Source organism: Chlorella variabilis (assembly GCF_000147415.1).
Source record: "Chlorella variabilis unplaced genomic scaffold CHLNCscaffold_4, whole genome shotgun sequence".
NCBI lineage: Eukaryota > Viridiplantae > Chlorophyta > Trebouxiophyceae > Chlorellales > Chlorellaceae > Chlorella > Chlorella variabilis.
Genome location: NW_005435084.1, coordinates 1,392,751 through 1,415,678, shown reverse-complemented (window position 1 = coordinate 1,415,678; position 22,928 = coordinate 1,392,751). Strand labels below are relative to the sequence as shown.

The 22,928-nt window shown below is 67.5% G+C and overlaps 5 protein-coding genes across 5 annotated transcripts; 2 read left to right on the top strand and 3 right to left on the bottom strand.

The window, feature by feature from the left end:
• Positions 1-167: 167 nt before the first annotated feature.
• Positions 168-3,423, bottom strand: CHLNCDRAFT_142213 (hypothetical protein; the record flags this gene model as incomplete). The annotated part of the gene is made up of 11 exons (XM_005850059.1): positions 168-230; positions 685-802; positions 932-1,414; positions 1,537-1,644; positions 1,812-1,870; positions 2,002-2,054; positions 2,152-2,277; positions 2,388-2,493; positions 2,597-2,752; positions 2,869-3,176; positions 3,255-3,423. The coding sequence occupies 11 exons, from the start codon at positions 3,421-3,423 to the stop codon at positions 168-170; spliced, it is 1,749 nt and encodes a 582-aa protein (XP_005850121.1).
• Positions 3,424-3,902: 479 nt separating this feature from the next.
• On the bottom strand, positions 3,903-10,810 carry CHLNCDRAFT_142212 (hypothetical protein; the record flags this gene model as incomplete). Its single annotated transcript, XM_005850058.1, has 16 exons — positions 3,903-4,203; positions 4,362-4,444; positions 4,649-4,731; positions 4,914-5,130; positions 5,343-5,545; positions 5,677-5,778; positions 5,963-6,166; positions 6,289-6,337; positions 6,501-6,662; positions 6,862-7,013; positions 7,165-7,278; positions 7,488-7,754; positions 7,936-8,025; positions 8,213-8,805; positions 9,008-9,120; positions 10,109-10,810. The coding sequence occupies 16 exons, from the start codon at positions 10,808-10,810 to the stop codon at positions 3,903-3,905; spliced, it is 3,435 nt and encodes a 1,144-aa protein (XP_005850120.1).
• Positions 10,811-11,365: 555 nt separating this feature from the next.
• Positions 11,366-15,659, bottom strand: CHLNCDRAFT_142211 (hypothetical protein; the record flags this gene model as incomplete). Its single annotated transcript, XM_005850057.1, has 15 exons — positions 11,366-11,508; positions 11,635-11,749; positions 11,957-12,184; positions 12,396-12,512; positions 12,658-12,737; positions 12,898-13,005; positions 13,145-13,265; positions 13,618-13,708; positions 13,973-14,055; positions 14,244-14,348; positions 14,534-14,626; positions 14,798-14,861; positions 14,978-15,074; positions 15,204-15,379; positions 15,589-15,659. 15 exons carry the CDS (start codon positions 15,657-15,659, stop codon positions 11,366-11,368), a joined length of 1,692 nt encoding a protein of 563 aa, XP_005850119.1.
• Positions 15,660-15,919: 260 nt separating this feature from the next.
• Positions 15,920-17,986, top strand: CHLNCDRAFT_59600 (hypothetical protein). The gene is made up of 4 exons (XM_005850301.1): positions 15,920-15,997; positions 16,498-16,642; positions 17,182-17,377; positions 17,695-17,986. The coding sequence occupies exons 1-4, from the start codon at positions 15,950-15,952 to the stop codon at positions 17,873-17,875; spliced, it is 570 nt and encodes a 189-aa protein (XP_005850363.1). The 5' UTR covers positions 15,920-15,949; the 3' UTR covers positions 17,876-17,986.
• A 4,092-nt stretch (positions 17,987-22,078) lies between these two features.
• On the top strand, positions 22,079-22,550 carry CHLNCDRAFT_14565 (hypothetical protein; the record flags this gene model as incomplete). Its single annotated transcript, XM_005850300.1, has 2 exons — positions 22,079-22,220; positions 22,450-22,550. Coding segments are annotated over 2 exons (243 nt in total), but the record flags the coding sequence as incomplete, so codon positions are not given.
• Between the last annotated feature and the right edge of the window lie 378 nt (positions 22,551-22,928).

Below are 22,928 nucleotides of genomic sequence, written 5' to 3'. Positions count from 1 at the left end.
GCTGAAGCTGCAATGTTGAATCAGACAGTCACGGTCAAAATAAAGTCACTTGATACTGTGATGTCAATAGACATCAAAAGAAGTGCACGAAAGGCTCAAAATCAATTGGGGCGCCGGCGGCGACTTGCATGGGCGCGCAATGAGACAACCCATGCCAGGATCGCCCATTACTTGGCGACGGTAGCATTGAACACCCATGCGGGCACGACCACGCGTGTGGCGTTCAACAACTGCAGCACAGCAAAATAGGGAAATCGAAGCTGTCAGTGGAGGGTATCGTACTCCACCTCGCCTGCCCTGCGCTGGCCGGCAACGGAATGCATTCACCACAAAAACAAAGGCCTTGCCTGTGGAACATAGCCGACGATCGTCTCATTTGTCGGCGAGTCAGGAACATCCCAATAATCGCATGTATGGTCGTTCCTGCGCAGGTACATGCAGGTATGGACGGGTGGGACGCAGCGTGGCCGTGGCATGACTGACTGACAACAAGCTTCAAGCACGCACTTCACTCACCAATTCGTCTCCCAAATCTCAAGGTTGGGGCGGTTCTGCACAGAACCAAGGCAATTCGCATTGTTTCTTCTTAGCAAAGCAAAAAATGCGTGGTGGAGACAGGCTGGTTGGGAGCGTGCCCGCTGCACTCCCTCCACCCCCCCCCACTACCTGCCGCCGCAGCCTCACCTGCAGCATCACGTTTGTGTTCCCATCTGCATCCTCCACAATCCAGATGCTGCTGCGGCTCTGGTGGTAGTCGGGGAGGGGCGGGATGGAGGGCACCTCATCCAGACGGTACACATACCTGCTTGCAGGTGCATGGGGCAGTGCGGAAGGTGTTCCAAGGTGCCACTGTCGCAGGGCACCGACAGCCAGCAGCAAGCCAGCCCAGCGCAGTAGAGTATTTGCTACTACAGTACAGCACTTAACGTACTTGTAGGCTCGACCAAAGGTGGCCTGGGCAAGGATCACGAAATTCTCGTCCCCCACGATCGGCCCGCCCTGGTTGGCCACCGTCACATCCGCGCCCGGCCACAGCTGCGCCGCCCACACGCCGCCCAGCTCCGACAGCGCCGCCCCCAGGCTGAAGCCGCTGCTGACGACGCGCAGCGGGGTGGTGCCGCCCGTCAGGTTGCACACCGCATCCAGCAGGGCAGACATGGGCACGCCCAGCAGGCACGACTTGGCGCCCTCCTCCACGGGCGTCACGGCCAGGCTGGAGAACTGGCGCCAGAAGCCGCTGTGCACCTCGACGTCGGGCACCACATCGGAGAGGCGGTCTCCCGGCGGGGCCTGGGAGAAGGGCGCAATGGCGGTGGTGAAGTCCTCGCTCTGTGTGGCCTGGGCATCAATCAGCCAATCCTCACTTTCCTCGGTGTACTTGAACAGCAGGTACAGAGTGGCGCTGCTCTCGTTCCTGCACAGGGAGCAGCAGTCAAAACAGGCGGCGCGGCGTCGATACCACCGCTGCCGTGCATGGGCTGCACGGCCAGGAGCATCGCCCCGGCAGGCAGGCAGATGGCAGCGCAGGGCACACACCATGCCACCACGGCATCGCCGTCTGTCTCGGGATCTTTCATCATGATGTGTGGCATGTCCTCAAACACGTCAGTCCCATAGTCTGCGTCCTTGCCAAAGCCCAGGCAGCTGCGTGCGGTGTTGAGTGAGGCGGGCAGATGGGGACCGTCAATGGCAGATTTAGGGTTTGCCAGCACCGAGAGAGCCACAGCAATCTTCTGTCTGCAACATTCGTGCCTTGCCTCCATGCATGGGCGCACACTCTGCCGACCCGCCCACCCATGCGCGCAGCCCACCTGAGCGCCAGGGCCTCCCGCGTCTTGCAAAGGATGGGAGGGCACTCGCTCTCAGGCAGCTGCGCCAAGGGAGGGCAGCGCAAAGAGGAGCCGGCAGGTTGGATGGCTGCCACTGGTCAGGCAGGGGAGCGGCAGCAGGGGCCAGAGCCATGCCGCTGGAGGGCAGCATGATCAGGAGGGCAACACGCACCTGGTACTCCTCTGGCAGGTTCACAGCCGGCCCCAGCTCCCCCAGAGCGTCCTCTGCATTGGGAGACCGGAGGGCAGCAAGGAGGTTCAAGCCAGCGCACTGCGCATGCGCTCTGCGTGCACCTCTGCGCAGGCACCCCTGCCTGCGCACCGGGGTCCCAGCCTTCGTACGCCTTGGGCACCCAGGAAGGCAGGCTGGGCACTGCCACCGCCTGGGCGACTGTCTCGGCATTGATGAAAGGGTTCACAGCCTCGGCCATCGCCAGCAGTGGGTCTGCTGCAACACACGCAGGCCGGGAGAGAGAACGCGTCGGCATGGGCGAGCAATGTGAGGCAGCAGCAGGAGGCCTACTGTCGTGTGTATGCATGCCACCCAGCATGGCGCACCGGCGGTTGCATTGGGCTGGATGGCTGCCAGGTCGAAGGGCCACAGGTAGTGCAGGGTGACCAGCTGCTGGAAGGCCCAGGAGAACGGCGGGTTGTAGGCGGGGCTCTGCAGCAGCATGCGGGTGTGAATACTCGATGCAAGTGAGGCGCACATATGGCGGTGCCACCCCCAGCCCATCCAAGCCATGCGAGCAGGCTGCGCCACCCACCCATGAATCCCCAAAGGTGATGACGTCAGCGTTGGCGGTCGGGTAGCGCAGCGCCGCCCAGGGGCCGCACAGCGCTGCCAGTTCCGCGCCCCCCGGGTCTGCGCCCGTGCACACAATGCGGTGCAGCTCTCGGCCGCCGCTCACCGCCCCCACCGCCTGCAACCAGCCATGCGCAGTGGGGTCAGGGCTGGCTGGAGACGAGCTGCACTGCACCTGAGCGGCAGCAGCCGGGCGCAAAGCAGTCGCAGTCCCAAGCCGCTGGCACAGCTCACATCCGCCAGCGGGCCCTCCCCCTTGGTGGCGCCGGTGGGGGAGAGGAGGGAGGAGAAGGCGTCCACCACCGGCGCAGGACCCTCGGCGGTGTATACAAAGGGCTGGAGGAAGGGCACGCGCTTGCCTCCCGTGGCGGCCTCCGCCTTGGCGCCGCTGCTCGTGGAAAAGACGAGCACCAGGTCGCCCTCCCACGGGCTGAACAGCTGCACGGCGCCGTTGGTGAGCTGCACCGTTTGGTTGGGCACCTTGCCCGACTGCCCGGAAAGCACGTACTGAAGTGCGTAGGCCGTGGTGGCAGTCATGGGGTCTGCAGGCGGCGTCGGGCGGCGGCAGGCACATGGATGGCATGCGGCTGGACCGGCTCGCTGGGTGCTGCGGCACTCACTGTAGGTTTGTATGGGCCTAACGTAGGAGGGGTCCGTGGCCGCAACGGGCTGCTCCTGGTCCTCCCCAAACCAATCGAACAGCCCCGCCAGCCGGCGTCCTGATGCCGAGCTGCCGCGCAGAGCGCAAGACAGCAGCAGCGCGAAAAACAGCGCTCGTAGCTGTACCATCTTCCTGACGCAAATTGTGCTGTATCCAAACCGCGCTCAGGAGCCCGGCACCTCCAGCCCTGGGCTCCCCGCACCGAGCAAAGTGTCGGTTTGGGCCGGATGACGCCTGCAAGCAAGTCTCGGAGGATGCCACGTCGACTTCATCCACCCCCCGCTGATGCCGCCGCCAGCCCCTTTTCCACGGAGTGGAAATCCACCTTGCCCTAGCATGTACCATCGAGATTCAGAGCCTATGGCTCTGAAAATCAATGCGGAACACTGCCCGGGCTTGCAAGCGCTTGATATATGATGCGTGTCTAACGCGCACGGGGATAGTTGTTGCAACGCCAGGCGCGCTGATGAGCAAGAAAACAGGTCGCCGTACATGTGGTGATCAAATCAGATTGAGAGCTCGATTGGTTTGTGGCAAAACAGCATCTACAAAATCAAAGAGCAGAGCAAAAAAGGTGGCGCCGAGCACCGACTGTTGTTGGGCGCAGCTACTGCTGCCAGGGCTGCTGCACCGAATCCTGCCCCTGCCATGGCTGTTGCCCCGGCTGCGGCCCAGGCGTCTGCTCCTGTGCCGCCTCCTGCTGTTGGGTCAGCAACAGGCGTCGCAGCTGCAGCTGCTGAGGCGTCAGCTGCGAGGTCTGTGTCTGCGGGGACGCGTACGTCGGCACCTGCTGCGCCTGCTGCACTGCCGGGTATGCCTGCTGCTGCTGCGCCTGGAAGCCAGGGGTCTCCACAACTGCCGTCTGCAGCACCAGCACTGCCTTGGAGGCCAGCTGATACACGCCGCCGCTGCAGGCAAGAGGGCCGCGCACGCTGTGTGAGTGTAATCAATGATAGCCCAAGTGAAACTAGCACCAAATGGGCTTGTGGGTTTGCATGAACACGCTTGTCATGCAGAGGGCCTCATGGCAAGTCCCCCAACATCTGCCTGGCCCCTTCCCACACACGTGATTGGCTCCCCGCCCTCCAGCAGCGCATCATCCGGCGCCGCCCGGGATGTGTCGACGATGCGCTCCCACACGCGCCCCGGCTGCAGGCAGGGGGGAGCCAGCGTGGAGGGGTCCATTGCCATGCGCAACACGTCGGGCAAACTCAGCATGCAGCTGCCTCGTGGCAGGTTATCTTGAGCAGCCGGGATACGCAGTCTGCCATCCAGCACAGCCGCCAGCGCCTGGCAGCCTGGCAGCATTCGGGCCCAGCTGGGGAGGACAGTGGGAGGCGCAGCCGCCCTCACCGGCGGCGGCGGCAGCCTGGCGGTGACAGGGTGCGGGTGCGGGTTGACGCCCACATACACCGACTGGCCCTCGGGGCCGCGCACTGCGGCGAGGGCACGGCGGCGGCAGCGTCAGGCGGGCGGGGGCCAGGCGGGTGAGAGAGGGGGTGAGAGGCCTTGCCCCTGCGGCCCCACACACTCTGCAGAGCATGACCAACAAAAGCAAACAGAAGCAGCCCCCACGAAGAGGGGCGCAGCGAGCAGCGGCGGCGAGGCCGGCGCGCACCCGAGAAGGCAAGGAAGCTGGTGTCTAGCTTGCCGCTGCCCGCCGCCTCGCCCGCCAGCTCAGCATCCCAGATGGGCGCCACCGAGGCGTCGGCGGCGTGCCAGCGGATGTCGCGCGGCGAGTCGAAGCGCGGCGGCAGCAGCAGCGGCGCCAGGCGGCGGCGCAGCCGCATCAGCACGCCCACAAAGTGCGCCGCCGCCAGCTCGGCCACCGCATCCTGCACCCGGCCAGGCGAGGGGGGCAGGGCGCAAGGGCCAAGGGGGGCGGGGTGGAGGCGGGAAGGCAGGCAGTGGGCTGCCGGGGCTGCCATCCAGCCGCGCAAGCAGCGGCACGTGCTGCTCGGCAGGCCCAGAGCCGTCCGCTCAGTGCAGCCGCAAGACCAGGCTGCCCAGCCGCTCCAGCACCTCAGCCCCAGCCCCACCAGCCCACCTGCGGCACGACGGGCACCCCCAGCGACAGCACCGCCAGCGCCAGTAGCGACTTGGAGATGGTGGCGGCGGAGGGGGGCGGCGCGCGGGCGCCGCCGTAGGCCACCGCCGCCGCCGCCAGCTCCGCCGCCTCGGCGCACAGCTCCGGCAGCGACTGGCGGCCCAGCACGGTGATGCTGTTGATGCCAAAGGCGGGGCGGCGGCCTGCATGAGGGGGCGTTCGGTGCATGCATCAGGGGAAGCAGGTCGCTGCAAATGGGCCAGGGAGCGGAAACCCCGCGTCCAGCCCAAAAAGCGCCACCACAGCCCTGCCCGCTGTGCTGCCTCCAGCGCACCTGCCGCCAGGTTGCCCGGCAGGCCGGAGGCCCAGTCAGCGTCAAACACGGCGGCGCTGCCCATCAGCCGCCCCGCCACCGCCGTCAGCAGGCCCGAGGTGCCTGCACGCAGGCAGGCAGCAGCGGGCGAGCGTGCGTGTCTTGATCAGCGATGGCCCAGGCTGGCCTGCTGGCCAGGCATTCCAGCTGCGGCCTAGCCATCCACACACCGGGCCGGGAGCCGCCACCTCCACACCAGTCCACAGCCACTTCGACACCACCACCCGCGCCACCACCACGCCCTCACCCTCCGCCATGTACGCCAGCAGGTCGGCGCCCCAGCCCGTGTTGCGCTGCATCCACAGCGCCCAGTGCGGGAAGCCGCGGGCGCCGCCGCGCGGCAGCAGCGAGTCGTCGGAGGCGAGGGCCACCAGCTTGAGGGCGCGGAGGCGCGGGTCGTGGCACACAGCCTCCGCCAGCGGAGGCGCGTCAAGCACTGTGCCGAAGCGGTCTGCATGGTGGCGGGCAGGTCATGGCGGCGTGGGGAGTGTCAAGAGTCGGTGGGCGAAGCCTGGGGGCAGGTTGTGCAACGGTTGGTGTGTGCAGGCAGTCGGGTGCCGGCCGGCGCCCCACCCTGCACCAGGTTCTCGGCGTTGATGAAGCAGAAGCCGTCCACGCCCTCCTGCACCCCGGGCAGGCAGGCAAACCGGGCCGGGCGGTGAGAAGCAGCAGGTCGCAGGGTAGGCAGGCAGCGCGCCGGGTGCATCCCAGGCCCAGGCCCAGGCACAAAGCTCCACCCCGAGCACCCCCAGTCGCAGGCGCCCGCGCCGCCTGCGCCGCCTCACGTCCGCCCAGTGGCGCAGCACGTCCAGCAGGTAGGAGCGTGTGGCGGGGTCTCCGCAGTTGAGCACGCCGTTGGCGCGGTAGTGGGCGGCGTGGTCCAGGCCGCGCAGGCAGAGGGTGTGGGGGGAGGTGTCGGTGCCCTCGGCGGTGAAGGTGAGGTCCAGCTGCGGGGTGGGAGGGCGCGCGCGCGTGTGTGTGTGTGTGTGTGTGTGTGTGTGTGTGTGTGTGATTGCAGGGGGGGCACCTCGAGCGTGCGCCTCTCTCGCTCGCTCGCGCTGGCCACGAGGAACTGCACTCCCGGCAGCCTGGCGGGCGCTGCATGGACCGACTACGAGTACCAAGCGCACCCCCTGCCCAGCCCACCATGAGCAGCACTTCGATGCCGGCGGCGTGCAGCGCCGACAGCATGGCCCGGAACTCGGCCGCCGCCGCCGCGCTGCTGTCGCCCGCGGCGCACGCCAGCAGCGGGTCGGCGGCCATGTAGTGCACGGCGGCGCGGGCCATCAGCCCGATGCCTGCGCGGGGAGGGTGCAGGGAGGGGTGAGGGGAGGGAGGGAAAGGCGCCGAGGGAGGGGGTGGGCGAAAGCAAGAGCCAACCAGCGGCACGCCTTGGTGCACACCCACACACGCACCACCCTGCCTGCAAACCCGCATACACACACATACCTTTGGCTGTGGCGTAGCTGGGTGTGAGCAGCACCGTGTTGGCCCCCACCGCCTTGATGTGGCCCACCCGCTCCGCCACGCCCAGGAAGGTGCCGGGGTGCTGCACGCCCTTGCCTGCGCATGGCAACCCGGGGGGGCGGGTGGGTGAGTCGGGTGGGTGGCATGCACAGCAGGCAAAAAGATGCAGCCTGGGCAGCATGATGACCGCGACAAGGGAAAGTGGGGACGGGGCAGAGGCTCAGCCCGCTTGCGCACTGCCTGGCCACCACGGCACACCCAGCCGTACACAAGACACAGGCACGCGCCCGTCCCTCCCCACTCACCCTGCGCAAAGGTGCGCACATCCAGCTCCAGCAGCCGCATCTCCTCCAGCGAGTGGCCCGGCCCAGGCACAAACAGCTGCTCCGCGGCCGCCACCGCCGCGGGCCCCGCCTCTGCCGCCGCCGCCACGCCCTCCAGGCTGCTCAGCACCGCGCGGCTGCTGCCGTCGGGCAGCGTGATGATGGGCAGGGGCAGGGCTGAGGCCTCTGTGGCCATGTCAGCAGGGAAGTAGCGGAGGGAGGGGCTGTAGGGATCCAGCAGCAGCTGGTCTGCAGTAGGGTGCAGGTGGAGGGGTGTGCACACCAGGTGGGAGGTCTGGTGGCTGTGCGGAGGCCGGCAGAGTGCCGAAGCAGAGGCCAGGGGGCGGTTCAGCAATCCCCTCTCATCCCAGCGCGCATCACGGCAGCAGCAGCAGCGGCGGTGGCAGCAGCAGGGGCAGCGGCGGCGCACATGGCTGCACTCGGTAGCCCGACTCCCAGCCCACATCCCCTTCCACCCGCCAGCCGTAGCACAGGCCGTCCAGGCTGTGCAGGCCCTCCACTGCAGGCACAGGAGGGGCAGACGCGAGCAATCGTGGGACCTTCGGTGATTGCTGCCGCTCCTGCTGCCAGGGCAGTGCCCCAGCCCAGCGCCCCCCAACCCCAACTGCCTCCCACGCAGCCACCCCACCAGCCACCAAACACCCACCAGCCCCTTGCTCGCACTGCGTCAGCATGCAGCAGCGCACCTGCCACGTGCCACATGTCTCCGCTGCGGTTGAGCACCGGGTCCAGTACCACCTCCAGCATGCCCCACTCCCCGCCCTGCCCCACCCCGTGCGGGCGCAGCAGCACCAGCGACACGCGGTCGACGCCTCGGCACCGCACCGCAAAGTTGACGGTGTGCTGCTGCTGCTGCTGCTGCCCCGCGGCGCCGCCAGCCCGGGCCAGGACTGAGGAGGGGCCGGGGGCTGGTGCGGCGCCCGGTGCCGCCGCCGGCGAGCCGCTGGACTCCAGCGTGGCGCCCTGCCGCGCGGCGCTGCCGCCGCTTGTGCCGATCAGGGCCGAGAAGTGGCGGCCGTGCAGGGGCGTGATGAAGTGGCGGCGGGGAGGGCGTTTGGAGGTGTCGGCCTGGGCGGCGGGCGGCGTGACGCAGATGACAAAGGCGAGGGTGAGCGGCGCCAGGGTGGAGGGCACGCTGAGCGTCACGGTGTGGGTGGCGCCCTCGTCGGCCGCCGCCATGGCGGTGCACATGGCGCCGGAGCGCTCGTCGCGGCTGCTGCCTGGGGGCACCACCTCGGGAGGGTGCTGCCACAGGTGTGGGGAGGAGCGGTACACGCCCCTGCGGGCGGGGAGGGCCAGAGAGGGGCAGCCGGTGGCAGGTGTGCTGGCTGGCCAGGCCTGGGGCCCGAGGGCTGGGCAGGTAGATTGGGCGGCAGCAGCAGCGGCAGCACTGTGCAGTCCACACTGCTGGGAGCCAGCAGTAGAATGGCAGCAGCAGCCGTGGCAGCAGCAGCAGCGACGGCGGCGGCGCCAGCACTCACCAGTGCAGCTCCACGGTGGAGCCGGGCGGCACCCTGCTGCTGCCTCCCAGGCTTGTGTCCAGCTGGATGCTCAGCTGGTCCTGCTGGTTGCCGCCCTGGCGCACTATCTGGACCTGCAAGGGGCCAAGGGCGTTGCGCCAGGGTGACGGGGTCGGCTGCTGCCGGCAGTGGTGGGCCAGCAGGTGCCAATGCGACGATGCAAGGCTCTGGCAGCAACATGCAGCAGCACCCACCAGCCCGCCGCCCTTGCAAGGCCATGCGCTGGTCACGGCAGCCTTGCTGCTGGTGCTGGTGCTGGTGCTGCTGCTGATGGCTGGTGCCACTGCAATACCAGGCACGCTGGGTGCCGGGGTGCCAACTTGCGTGCTGGGTGCTGGGGCCGAGGAGGCGGCGGCGGCGGCAGCGCTCTTCGCGGCTGCTGCCGCCGCAGTGGCGCCCTCCGCTGCTGCCGCCGCCCTGACTATAGTCGCTGTCGGGCGGCTTCCGGTGGCCCCGAGGTGCGGCCGGTACGCCTCTGGAGCTCTCAGCCGGTTTGCACTCCGTCGACGGAGCACTCGGCCTGGCAGGCCGGGCAGCTTGGGGGCGCATGCTGACCGGCAGCGCCCCTGATCGGCTGCTAAGGTTTGCATATCGGCCCACGGTCCAGGCAGAGATGGGGCGGCCCGGTGCACGACCCTTGTGGGGGTGCTCTCTGCGCTGAATCTGCGCCTGGTGAGACGATGCTACTCCTGGTAACTACCAGAGATCAAAGGTGCGCCTTTGTTCTTTTGGGGTCGGCTGCCCCGTCAGCGCCGCCAAGATAGAAGTGATGGGATTGAATCCCCAGCAATCCTCTGGAGCCCTGGTTCATGTTCCCTTGATTGATGGCTCTGATTGCCCTCCTACACTGGTCAGTCACTTTGCAGTCTCCCTGCAGACATGCAGCCGCCTTTTCCGCTCTCCCGCCTTCAACCTAATGCCACATAAATCTCTGGGCGTCGAGGCCAGTTGCAGCCGGTTGGCAGGCAGGCTGGACATGCACACAAAGCGGAGCGAGGTGGAAGCAAGCAAACCGAGGCAAAGCTGGGTTGAAAGGGACAATCTATCTCAGCAGCACTGCACCTGGTGCCGCTCCCAATCGGAGGCCATGCAGGCAGGGGTGCAGTAGGCGACACGGCCGCAGCGCGCACACTTGCGAAACCCGCGCCCCTCGGCGCCGCAGTCGGGCCGCTCGCACACGCGCACCTCGCCGCGGCGGCGCTGGCCTTGCGCTGTAGCTGCCGCAGATTTCGACGTGGCTGCGCCAGGCTTGCCGGAGGCGGAGCCGCCGCCGTGCATCGTGGCGGCGCCTTTCTGTGGAGCCCTCCTGCTGCGCGCCACCTCCCACTGCGCCTCCTCTGCCTTGACGCTTGCAGCTGTCAGCGCTGCCCAGGAGTTGGGCATGGCAGCAGCGGCCCAGGACGGTTGCTGCGCCACCTCTGGCTCCTCCTCAGACTCAGTTGTGTCCGACGGCGGCGCAGCGCCTGCAGGCCTTGCTGTTGCAGCTGGCGCAGAGGGTGCTGGCTTCGGCGCCGCGGCTGCCTGTGGTGCTGCTCCGCCAGGTGTTGCCTTGCCTGGTGCTGCTGCTGGCTCCGGCACCGCAGCTGCCCCTGGAGCTGCCTTGGCTGCCTGGCGGCGCCGCTGGCGGCGGGCTTCGGCCCGCCTCGACGACCCCGCTGACGGCGCCTTGGCGGGTCCATTGCCAATGCGCGCTGCCACCGCGTGCCACAGCAGGCTGACAAGGGCCCACAGGCGGCCCAGCAGCTCGCTGAGAAGCCCAGCCATCACGGTGATGGTGACCGGCCCACGACGTTTGGAGCGGCTAAGCAAGCAACCGCGACCTCCAGTCGCGACAGGGAGGAAGGAACGAGCCGGCGATTGGGGCCGAAGGCGGGCTGCCGAGTTTGTCTTCCCCCGCCGCCCTGCTGTCGCAGCGTGCGGGATGCAGCAGCCATTGGAATGGGGACCCCTCACCTCCTTGCCTCCAGTTTACCATCTTACCATCCCCTTGTATAACTGTGGTATGGATATGTGGGCCTGCAGAGGGTGCGGTGCGTGCAACCCAAGAGCTGTGCGGCACCTGCCCCCAGATGCGGCAGGCCAGGCTTCTGCTGTCCCACGAACACGTTGCAGCAAGCGCCAGTGTGAGCAAAAAAATGGGGGAAGAGCAGGTGTGGCAACGGATATCGGATGAGCACAATCAAGAGTAGGGGGGCATGGCACACAGGAGGGAGGGCAGGAAAGCGCCAACAATCTACAGGGGCGGGCGATTCGCCAGCTTTGACCGGCGACAGCAGCAGCCAATGCGCCGCTGCTATGCCGCCACCACAGCAGACGCCCTCACTCCATCATGGCATCGCCGCCGCCGCCGCCATGCCTGCCGCCGCCGCCATGCTCCTCCTCATCCTCGTCCAGCCCCAGGGCCGCCAGGTCATCCAGCAGCTCCTCCAGCGGCACCTCAGGCACATCCCCATCCTCCTCGTCTGCAGGAACACAGGGGTGGTGGAAAGGACAGTCAGCAGCCTTGCCAGCCAGCAGCACATCAGCAGGCACACCCATGCGTTTGCACACTGAGTGAGCAGGCAGGTAGCGGCCAGCAAGAACCGCACCCGTGTCGGACATGGCCGCCTGCTGCCGCGGCGCTGCCGCCGCGGAAGCTGCCTGGTAGTTGGGGTCGCGGTACAGCGCCACGCGGGCACGCATGTCGGGGTCCTCCTCCAGCTCCTGCACGGCACGGGAGGAAAGAATCGTGTGCGTGGTGGGTGAGTGAGGGAGAGAGCAGGGCAAGGCCAGAATGGCAGATGGCAGGATGGCAAAATCGGGTGGCGGCAACGGTAGGTGGTCACGCGCCCCCCCGCATCAGGCCGCCTCCCCTCCACCACAGACTGGGCTGTGCACCGCACTGCCAGCCAGCCCAAACCCCCACCCCACCTGCATGAAGCGCTCCAGGTCCGCCTGCTCCTGCTCCAGGCTGGACATCCCGCGCCCGTGGTGCGGCTGCTGCGCCGCCGCCTTCTGCGCCGCCGCCTCCTCCTCCCCAACGTCCACCGCCAGGCGCTTGAGGCGCCAGGCGCGCTGCTGGTCGCCGCGCGCGCGCCGCCGCCGCCGCCGCTCCTCATACGACTTGCGCACCAGCACCACGTCGGGCAGCGTCAGGCCCTGCGGGGGTGTCGTGCGCGCGCACGTGTTGCTCACACACTTGACGGCTGGGACAGTAGTGCCGTGTGCCGAGCGCCAGCGTCGGAGCCGGCAGGAGGGGCCGGCTTCAGCACAGCAGGCCGCAGCCAGGGCCGTCTCTCCGCACACAGGGCCCCGCACACATCAGCAGCACCACCACACACCGCCCGCCCGCACACCCGCGCCCGCCCACCTTGTGCACCGCCTTCTCCAGCTCCGGGTCCACCAGGTTGGCGTTGGCCACGTCGTATCCCACAGCCGAGTCGCCCGCGTGCAGCAGGTGGCCCAGGTGGGTGCGCGCAAAGAAGGTCTGCAGGGGAAGCGAGGGGGGGGGCGCCGCATGGGCTGGGATGGGCCGGGGCGCGGTTGCGCGGCACCACGCACCCCGCTGGCCGCATCCATCCACCTCCCCTGGGCCCCACCACATCGCAGCACACGCCCACCCACCCACCCACCTGGTCGTTTGACCCAAAGTCTGCGGCACGCGCCACCTCGCAGCTGGCCAGCGCCCACTTAGGGTTGTGTCCATACCCGCCTGCGCGCCAGCGCATGGGGCGGCCAGGCACGCACAGGTCGGCAGGCAGCGCACAGCTGGGCAGGCGGGCAGGCACGCAGCACAGGCAGCGTGGCGAGGCCCTTGCAGGCCCGGCCCACAGGTGCGGCCGCCGCCACCCCCCACACCCGCACCCACGCACCTGTGGGCGCCACCACCTCCGAGTCGAGGATGTAGAACTCGGTGAGCTGGCGGCTGCCCATCATGGGCTTCAGCGGGTTGCGCCAGTAGGCGCCCGCCTCTAGCACCGCTGCAGGGGTGGGAAGAGACGAGGGGCGGAGGGGGAGCACAGAGGGCAACGTGAGGGCAGCGAGAGCACGGGGGCGAGGCGCGCGGGCACAAGGAGGCGGCCCTCTGCGGTGCTCGCCCCGCAAGACGGCCTCCCCCACCTTGCCGCAGGCTGAGCGGGTCTGTGAGGGTGATAGCGTTGGTGACGCGGGTCACCACCACCACTGGCCCGATGTTGCCCAGCGAGGCCGCCAGCTTGGCGGGCAGGCACACCAGGTCGTCCTGCAATGCGGGAGGAGGAGGGGATGGGTAGCAGGGGTGGTGGCGGGGAGAGAGGGTGGCAGCGGAAGATGACGCAGGCGCTGCTGCGTGGCGCACATGCAGCAGCAGTTCTGGCAAGTGCACGGTCATGCAGCAGGGCAGGCCCTCATTCCACGTTTGGTGTCGGTCATGCGCCCCAGCAAGGGGGGATCCGACAGCAATTGGACATAAGCAAACACGTGTAATCACCGGGCTCGTGGCTTCCGCAGGGCGCAGCGACCCGCCACCTTCTCCCACCGCGCTACCAGCCCAGCCTTCCCGACCTCCCAGCCCGCCCTCCCAGCCGCAGCCCAGCCCCACCCAGCCTCCCCACCTTGCACAGCGGCGCCACCTCCACCGAGAAGGTGTACTTGTAGTTGTAGTTGGAGGTGTGCACGTCGTGGCTCACCAGCTGCTTGTCGTGCCTGCACGCGCGGTTGGTGGGTGGTGGTGTGTGTGTGAGTTTGAGCAAGGAGGGGACAGGCGCATGGTTGTGGCACAATGATGGGAAGGAGGGGAGAGTAATAGTGTGAACTTACTGTGGGGTTGGGGTGGCAAAGGGCGATGCTGCAGCCAGCAGGCCTCATGGCAGGCAGGCAAGCAAAGTGCTGCATGCACGGCTTTTCCACCCCTCCGCCGCCGCGCCCCCCCCATCCCCCCCACCCCCCCACCACCACACACACACACACCTGTAGCGTATGGGCACCGCCGTCTGCAGGAAGTCGATGAACTTGATGGCGTGGGCTCGGTTGGCAAAGTAGAAGTCGACGCCCTGCGGGGAAGAAGTGAGAGAAAGGAGGGGAGGGGAGGAGGGCGCGTGTCGGCGTGGAGCGTGGCTGGTGCAGGGAGTGCTTGTTGCACCTCCCTCCACCAATGTCCACAGCTGACATGCCCATGCCTGGCCGCACCACCAGCTGCGTGGTTACACACACACCAGCCCCCCCCCCCCCCCACACACACCTCGTGCATCTCCTTGACGTTGACGCATGACTCGTCGGCGCTGTGCTTCAGGATGAGCTGCTCCAGGAAGAAGAAGGTGCGCTTGTGGCTGACGTGCTGGCGCACCTGCGGGCAGGCGCACGGCGGGCAGGCAGAGGACGCCAGCCATACAGGCTCAGCAGCAGGCCGCGACGAACATGGCCAGGCATGGCAGCCGCATTGGCGGCAGCGTCAGCCCAGCTGCATACGGCCACCAGGCATGCAATGTGTGAGGGCGGGCTGCCTGCCCCGGGCTGTCGCCGGAGCCACACCTGCACGCATGCCACCCATGCGTTGGGGTTTGCGTTCTGGCGGTTGCAGGTGGGGCACATGTAGCGCTCCACAACATACTCCACCACAAACGACTGCAGGCACACAGCCGGGGATGGGTACCCAGGGGACAACGGGATCGGTTAGCAAATGCAGGCACCATGAGGGCTGCTGGGGGCAATGTGCAAGCGGCAAGGTGCACAGCAGTACATGCTGCGGAGCGGTGGCATGCAGGGCCGCCTCCGCCGACGCATCCACCTGCCCACCTGCTGCAGGATGGCGCCGTTGAGCACCTCCCCCTGGATGGTCAGCTTGACCTTGAGCCGCATGCTGCAGGTGCAGATGGATGACGGCATGTGGGCAGGGGTGCCGCGAGGAAGGGCCAGACCAGGCCGCAATGCAGGACCTGCAGCATGCCGCAGCGCCGCCCAGGCGGCCACCCTCACCTGTGCGGCTCTGTCCACACAAACGCGGCATCCACCAGCTTGACCTTGGACAGCCCCCTGACCCGCTTGATGCAGTACGTCAGCAGCTCCTTGGACTCTGTGGGCAGGACAAGACAAAGAGACGAGGGAGCAGGTGAGAGAAGGGCCGCGGAGGCTGGCAACGACCGCGCAGCACGCGGCCAGCGGCGAGCAGGGCGCGAGAGCAGCGGCGCGGCGCGCCACCCACCCAGGTCCGCCTTGAGCCAGTGCTTGGGCGGCTGCAGGTAGCGGCCGCAGCTCTTGCACCACAGCACCGTGACCTGCTTCTGGATGCCCTCGGTGATGTCCACTTGGGTGCGGATGCAGTTGACGCACATGTTGGTGGGGTTGGGCGTGATGGAGGTGCCGCACAGGCAGCATAGCCTGCGCACAGGGGGAGGCACGAGTGCCGCTGAGCTGCCCGCGGCCAGCCAGTAGCCTGCCGCCTGCGCCAGCCGCCGCTGCCAGGCAGCAGGCGCCGGCGCCACCGGTCTTGAGCAAGCATGCGGCCGCCCCAGCGCTCTCCGCCCGTGCCACGCCACTGTCCAGCTCCCGTGCCGTGGGTCTGCACCGCATGCAGGGCCGTCACTCACACATGCCCTTGCGTCTGGTGCGGCATGAAGGTGCCCGCCTGGGGGGCTGCCGCAAACATGGCGGGTTCCATGGTGCCGCACTAGTCTGCCAATCCACAGCCCAGGGCTCCTCGATCACCCCGTCGACTGCTGTGTCTTGGCAGGGACAGACTCTTTTGCAGGCGCCTGGAAGACGTAGAAGTGCACTGTAAAGATCCAGAGATCCCCAAAATGCACACTGATTGCCCGGCAGGCCCACTTGGAGAGGCAGCAGGGGGCGCGGTGACCCAGGCGGGACGTAGCGGAGGGGAGCGAAAGGGCCGGGGGCAGCCTCCGCAGGCCTCTTCAGACAGGGTGGCTGGCTCGGAGGTAACAGCTGCCCATGACCAAGTACGCGAGGGCCGCTGGCAATGAGGCCAAGGCCGCCAAGGTGCGCTGCGCGGGCTGGAGCGTGTTTAGGCCCGTGTCCTGGATGCCAGCGTGCTAATTTACCCGCCAGGGGCGCTTGGGGCGCCACAGCTGGCTGTGCATGGCATGGCGGGCCCCGCACGGTGCAGCAGAGGCGCAATCAGCTAGGCGGCGGCCTCCACATCGATGGAATGGGCCAGCAGCAGCGGGGGAGCGCGGCAGCGTGTCATCGGGCGCACAGCCAGTGGCAGGCCATCTGAGGAGCTGTGGCAGCTCGGAGCCCCTCCCAGCCATGGCTGATGGCGGGCAGGAGGCGACATGGGGACGGTGGCGAGCCGGCGGCTGCAGCTGGCAGCAGGCACTGGGTGGCGGCAAGCGGAGAGCGGCGGGGTGCAGCCGCAGGCCGGCCGGACGGCAAATTTCCAGCAGAAGCGGCAGCAACAACATCACTGTGGCGCGCAGCTGGGCCCTGGCTTGAATCTGCTGCATGTGCCGCCGCCGCCCTGCCTCCCCCGCCCGCAGGCCCGCGGCTCCGACCTGCGCGTGCACTTCAAGAACTCGCGCGAGGCTGCCCGCACGCTCAAGGGCATGCCCCTGGCCAAGGCCAAGGCCTACATGCAGGCGGTGATCGACCACAAGCGCTGCGTGCCCTTCCTGCGCTTCAACGGTGAGCGCGCCGAACAGAGCAGCCCGATGCTGTTCCGCGTGCTGCTGTGATGCGCGGACCATGCGCGGTCGCCATCGTATTGCAGCGCTTGGTCAGCTAGCTGCACATGCCAGCTCGGCTTCAGGGTGGGACACCAGCTGCTGGAAAAGGAAGCAGCAGCAGCAGGAGGACCGGCGATATAGGAGGCGACTGGCAGCAGGCGGGGGAGGGGAGGCGGCTGGACCGCCGGCAGCAGCACTAGCAGCACTGCGGCAAATGAGCTGTGTGCCTCGGCAGCACTGGCCCACTGGAGCTAAACATGGCGGTAGCAGCTGCAGCGGCGCGAGAGGCTCGGCGAGCAGCACAGCACGCAGTCGGCAGCTTGCGCAAGCTGCGGCAGCTGGGGACGCGCTCGCCCCGACGTGCCAACTTTGCCACTCGTGCCCCCAGCTCACCAGCCAGCCCACCGCGCAAGCCGCTCACCTTCTGCCACATTCGCTTCTGCCACTTGACCTGCCCGCTCCCTCCGCCTGCCCCCCTCCTTCCTTCCCCCGCCGCAGGCGGCGTGGGCCGCACCAGCCAGGCCAAGAACGAGGGCAACAAGATTGGGCAGGGGCGGTGGCCCAAGAAGAGCGCCGAGTTCCTGCTGGGCCTGCTGACCAACGCGGAGAGCAATGCGGAGGGCAAGGGCCTGGATGTGGATGCCCTGGTGGTCTCCCACATCCAGGTCAACCAGGCGCAGAAGGGCCGCCGCAGGTGCGGGGCGGGGGCAGGGAGGTCGCAGGGAGGGGCGGAATGGGTCTGTCTGAAAGGGAGAACGAACAATGAACAGCTGCCCCGGCGCTGGGCCACGGCCGAGGGCGAGCACAGCGTGGTGACAGCGGCAGCGCGGCACAAGAGGGTCGACCACGGCGAAGCGTTCAGGGCACGGCGGCATGCGCCGAACTTTTGCGGCGCATCACACCTCCTGCTCGCCAGCATTGTTGCTGGAGCGATTTGAGCCGGTTGCCACGCTGCTCACGCCGCTTGCTCCCTGTCGCGCGCCCCGCGTCGCTTTCGCCCCGCCCGTGCAGGACGTACCGCGCCCACGGCCGCATCAACGCCTACATGTCCTGCCCCTGCCACATTGAGCTGATCCTGGAGGAGAAGGACCAGGCCATCAAGGCGGAGGCGGAGGAGGGCCGCACGCGCAAGCTGAGCAAGAAGGAGGCGGCCAAGAAGCTGCGCAGCGGCACCACCAACAAGAGCAGCTAGGCAGCCGGCGGCGGCGGGCGGGCGGCTGGGCGCGGCAGCAGCATGGCGCCGGCCCAGACGCTCTGACCCCGCTGCTTTGGTTGCATCCTACTGTAACACACTAGACACGCAGGTGGTGGGGAGGAGGTGGTGGGGAGGAGGCGAGTGCATGGGGCGAACAGCGGCGCCTTGGAAGTGGCGGCAGCAGGCAGCGGCGGCAGGGTTTGTCCTAGTCAGAAGAAAGCGCGTCGAGAATCGAGATAGGTCGCGTTTCGCCCCCTGCGGCGGCTTTCTCTCGTCCCCAGCCCCCCTTGGACCGCGCGCCACCCACAACTGCTGTGCCTGCCATCTCTCCGACACCGTGAGTGGCCCCTGTGAACGCAGATTGCCGCTGATGGGGGCACAGCAGCGCCCGCAGCGAGGGTGCGGCGGTAGTTGTGGGCGCGCAGGCCTGCCCGGGCGGGGCGTGCTCGTGGGTTCGAGCCCCTCTTGGCCAGCGGCGGCGGCGGCGCCGTCACTGCTGCCTGCCACACCGGCTCACCTCCCCTTCCTCTGCACGTTGCCGTTGCAGACTGGCACCATGTCCACCTCAGGCACGCGCGTCACGGTGGAGCGGCTGGGCCCTGTGGAGTCGCTGACCGGTGGGTGCCGCTCGCCTCCTCCCTGCGGAGCCCTGGTGCGCTTCCCAGCCCTGCTGGAGCTCTGGAGTGGAGTGGCGTTAGCTGCCGCCCTTGTGCGTCTCCCTTTGCCCGCTTGCAGAGAGGGCCCACTTCATGAGCCTGGACACCGGCAAGTCCGGCCCCAACAAGCTGCACCGCTACTCGTACACCAAGCCGGGGGCGCCCTGCAGCCCGGTGAGCGGGAGGGTCCAATCGCCTGGGCGGAGAGGGTAGCGTGTGGGGCTCAAGACTGGTCCCCACATGCAGCCCCTTGCCTGGCACGCATACAGCAAAGCTCATGACCTGCCCGCCTGCCTGTCTCTCCCGCCTTGCCTGCCTGCAGCACAGCCCGCGTGTGGGCGAGTGCTGGCGCACCGGCCAGGTGGGGCGTGCTGGCAATCTGTGCTGCCGCAGAATGCCGGCCCCTCTGGAAATCTGGCATAGGCCGACTCTTTGCTGCCTCTCCTGCTGATGTGCAGGCCAGCAGCCACGGCACCTGGTTCAGGCCCTCTCCCAACGCCGCGGTGCAGCATCAGCAGACTCGCCAGTGACCCTCAGGTGGAGCCGAATTGCGCGATGCGGGCCAGCTCATGAGAGCGCGACGCGCCCAACCAACTCTGAGACTCTTGGGGCTAGACAGTGACCCACGCCACACATGGCGGTTCATCAGCTCGCGCCCCTGCATTTTTGATAGCGACCACTCCAATTTTGATAGAGCCATGTTTTCTGTTGTCCGTCCGCCTGACCGCACACGCGGCATTCCGAACCCTCAGCGACGCCATGCCCTTCAGCGACTTGCTTTCCTATCCATTCGACGGCCTCTGGATTCCCTTTCATCGATTGCACGTTTCCCCCTGATAGCGTTTTGCATGTAAAGTAGCCATCCCAGCGGGCGGGCTCCACTGCCCGCTGGCGGCAGCTGGCGGAGGCGGGCCAGTTGCCCAGTCACACGGCGGCGATTTAAACCCAAGACTTTAGATCGTTTCCCTGTCTGAAACGATGCCTGGGTTGAGCTCGCAAGCAGGAGAGGCGCCGGCAGAGGTGGGTTCCCTTGTTTGCTGGGGTAGAGGAGCTGGCTAAGGCTGAAGCTCATACCGGCCGTTTGTGGAAGGAGGTCAGGCTTGTCAGCACATCCGGCAGCAGACTTGAGCCGCCACCTTGAGCCGCCGCCGCCGCCGCCCTCCCTTGCGCTCCCTGTGCTCCGCTCCCTGTGCTCCGCACTGAACCCCCAACCTCCTTGCCCTGCTTGACCTTGCAGGCTCCAGCGCAGGCGAGCAAAATGATGCTGCTTCAGGTGACGGAGACGGAGTGGGCGGTGGTGATGCTTGACGAGGCAACTGGGCAAGTGCGGGAGCTGCACATTGATGCGGAGACAGCATCCAAAGTGCAGCAGGGCACCCTGTCGCCCGAGCAACTGGCAGCAATGCTGGCGGAACAGCAGCAGGCAGCGGCAGCAGACGGCGGCGAGGCAACAAAATGATAGCCGGTCGTGGCGGACCTGCTCCCTGCCTCTGCTGGTTTATTCACCCTGCCCTTTTATGCCTCTTCCAATTGTGTTGCTCCCACCACCGCCACGGTGCTTGAAGAGATGGAAGCGGAGGCCAGCTGGTGACATAGCCTCCTCGTGTTCATGCCAGCAAACTCATTACACACAGTGTGCGGAGCATGCATTGCAAGCCAGCCAGCGAGGCCGTGTGCGTGCAAGGGGGTGCGCCTGAGCGTGCGCCATCACGCCTCTGCCAGGTGCTCGGCCTGCCTGAGGTGCGGGTTGAGCGCCGCCTGCCACAGCTCCTGCCAACTCAGCTGCACGGGCCGGCGCAGCGGTGGCAGCAGCCCGCCCCCGGGCCCCGCGGGGTCTGCCAGCAGCAGCGTGCCGCTGCTGCTGCTGCGCCGGGTGAACAGGTCGCTGTGGGTGGCCAGCCAAAGCAGCAGCAGCTCCAGGGCGCTGCCCTGCGCCATCCCCTGCTGCTGCTGCTGCTGCAGGTAGTGGCGAATTGCGGCGCCGGCCAGCCCCGATAGCTGTTGGAACACGGCATGCTGGGAGGGCGCCCACAAGCTGCTGCTGCTGCTGCCAGCCAGCGCCGCGCTTGCCTCGGCTGCCGACAGCACCCCCACCCGCAGCGGCAGCAGGGTCCCTGCCTGCTGCAGCTGCACAACTGCCGCAAAGGCGCGGCCGCAGCGCAGCAGCACCGCGGTGGCGGTTGCTGCCTGCGCCGCCGGCTGCTTACCCTCCAGCAGCTCCAGCGTGGTGGAGGGCAGGCGGCTGAGGCTGGCTGCCAGATCTGCCAGCGTGCCTGCAGGCTGGCTGACAGGAGTGGGCAACACGACCGGCTGCTGCTGCTTCTCCAGCTGCTGCTCCCACACCGCGTCTGCAAACGGGTAGGAGTAGAGGGAGGCAAGGTGAGTGAATGGCGGACATGCCAAGCAACAGGCATTCCATGCATGTGGCTGATTGGGGTGACTGGGAGGAGCCACGGCAGTATCGTCGGAAGCAGCTTGCAACGCACCTACGTCGCTGCGGCTTGGTCTGGGCGGCAGAGCCGGGCCCTCTGGCAGCGTGGAGCCCAGGTGGCCGGTGGCTGCCTGCACTGCCGCCACCAGGCCCGCACCCGTGGCCAGCAGCTCGCGCAGGCGTGGCGTCGTCTGCCCGCCCGATGCCGCCAGCTCATCGACCAGCCCCTTGACCACGCTCTCCAGCTGGTTCAGCTGCAGAGTGTGAGGATAGGGTGCCAAACGGGCACGTCAGCAGGAGCAGGCATATGGCAGCGGCGGTGGCCGGCGCCGCAGCTGCTGCCCCTGGTGCTGTTGCCCTGCCGCTGTCTCCGGGCTTCCCCATCGCCCACGATGCACCTGTTTCTGAGCTCCCAGCACGAGGGCACGCAGGTCGGGTGCAGCCATGGCGGCAGGCGCTCGATCGCGGCGTGCAAGCACCACTGCCAGCTTGATGAAGCACACTGTTGCGAATGCGAGCAGCGGGGCATTGCCAGGGCTTTGCGTGTTGCTCAACGTGCGCTCAACCCATGACACGTCTCCCCATGGCGATGCTGTGAACCCTGCCATTGCTCCCCTCATTGCTGCTGGGCAACAGGTCAAGGACGCCCAGGTACGTGGTTGCTTGCGCTGCATGGCATGGCAGGGCGGTTTTGAACGGGGCGCAGCAGAGGCCGAAGGAGGCCGAGCAGTGGAGGGACCATTGCCAGAAACGTTCAGCAGCAGCTGGGGGCCGGCGCGGCGGTCGCTGCCGGTCGTCAGCCTGCCACCATCTGGGGCACAGCTTGGGACCGCTCCCAACGACTTCCAACACTATTGATGGAGGGAAGAGGCGATCTGGGCCGCCGGCCAGGCGGCGGCTGCAACAGGCAGCAGTGCGGGCAGCGGCAGTGGGCGGCAGGCGGCACGCGGCGTGGCAGCGCCGCTGCTGGCCGGTGCCAGCCCCTGTAGCCTCATCACCACTGGTAGTGTGGGCCTACTTGGATAACTCACGAAAAAGAGCTTGCTGCTGCGCCCTGCTGCAGCCTCCTCTGCTCATTCTCCCACCCTCCTGCTCACCTCATCTGCCATGGCGCCCAAGACCATCACGCTGGCCGAGTGCCAGGAGCACATGAGCGACAAGGACTGCTGGCTGGTGATTGATGGAAAAGTGTATGATGTGACCCCTTTCCTGGATGAGCACCCCGGCGGCTTCGACACGCTGGTCAGCAACTCAGGTAGGCACCTGCTGCCAGCCGCCGTCGTAACAGGCGGCAGGCTCGCCTGTCAGAGGGGAGGAGCGTATTGGGCGGGGAATAGGAGCTGAATGACGGCTGCGGCAGGTCCACGACGCTGCATGCCCCCCGCTGCAGCAGCAGGTGCTGCTGTCAGTGGCCGACGGACCTGTGCCTCCTGGCCTGCCTGCGTGGTGCCCGACCCTTTGTGGTGGCTGGCGGCCGGGTGCAGGCAAGGATGCGACCGAGGACTTTGAGGAGATTGGGCACAGCCGCGCAGCCAAGGAGATGCTAACCAAGTATTACATCGGAGAGTTTGCGGTGAGGCCCATCATTGTTATATTCAGATTATGGTTCTTCTTTGAGGGGGAGGGCAGCGGGCAGCAGCAACGATGCCTGGCACCCTGCTCAGCACGCCGCGCTGCCAGGCGGCCCACTGTGTTGAGCGCGCTGTAGGGGATGGTGCATGCGAGAGCCAGGCGCGTGCTTGACGGTGGCCTCTTCGCCTGCAGGGCGGTGCGCCGGCCAAGACCGCAAAGGCCGCCAAGCCGGCCGCCGCGGCCGCCGCCTCCAGCAGCAGCATGCTCAGCTCAATCATTAAGGCGCTGCTGCCCATCCTGGTGCTGCTGGCGGCGGTGTACTACATGCAGCTGACACAGCAGGCCAAGTCGGCATGAGGAGGCGCCTGCCTGTGGGAGCAGGCAGCTGCAG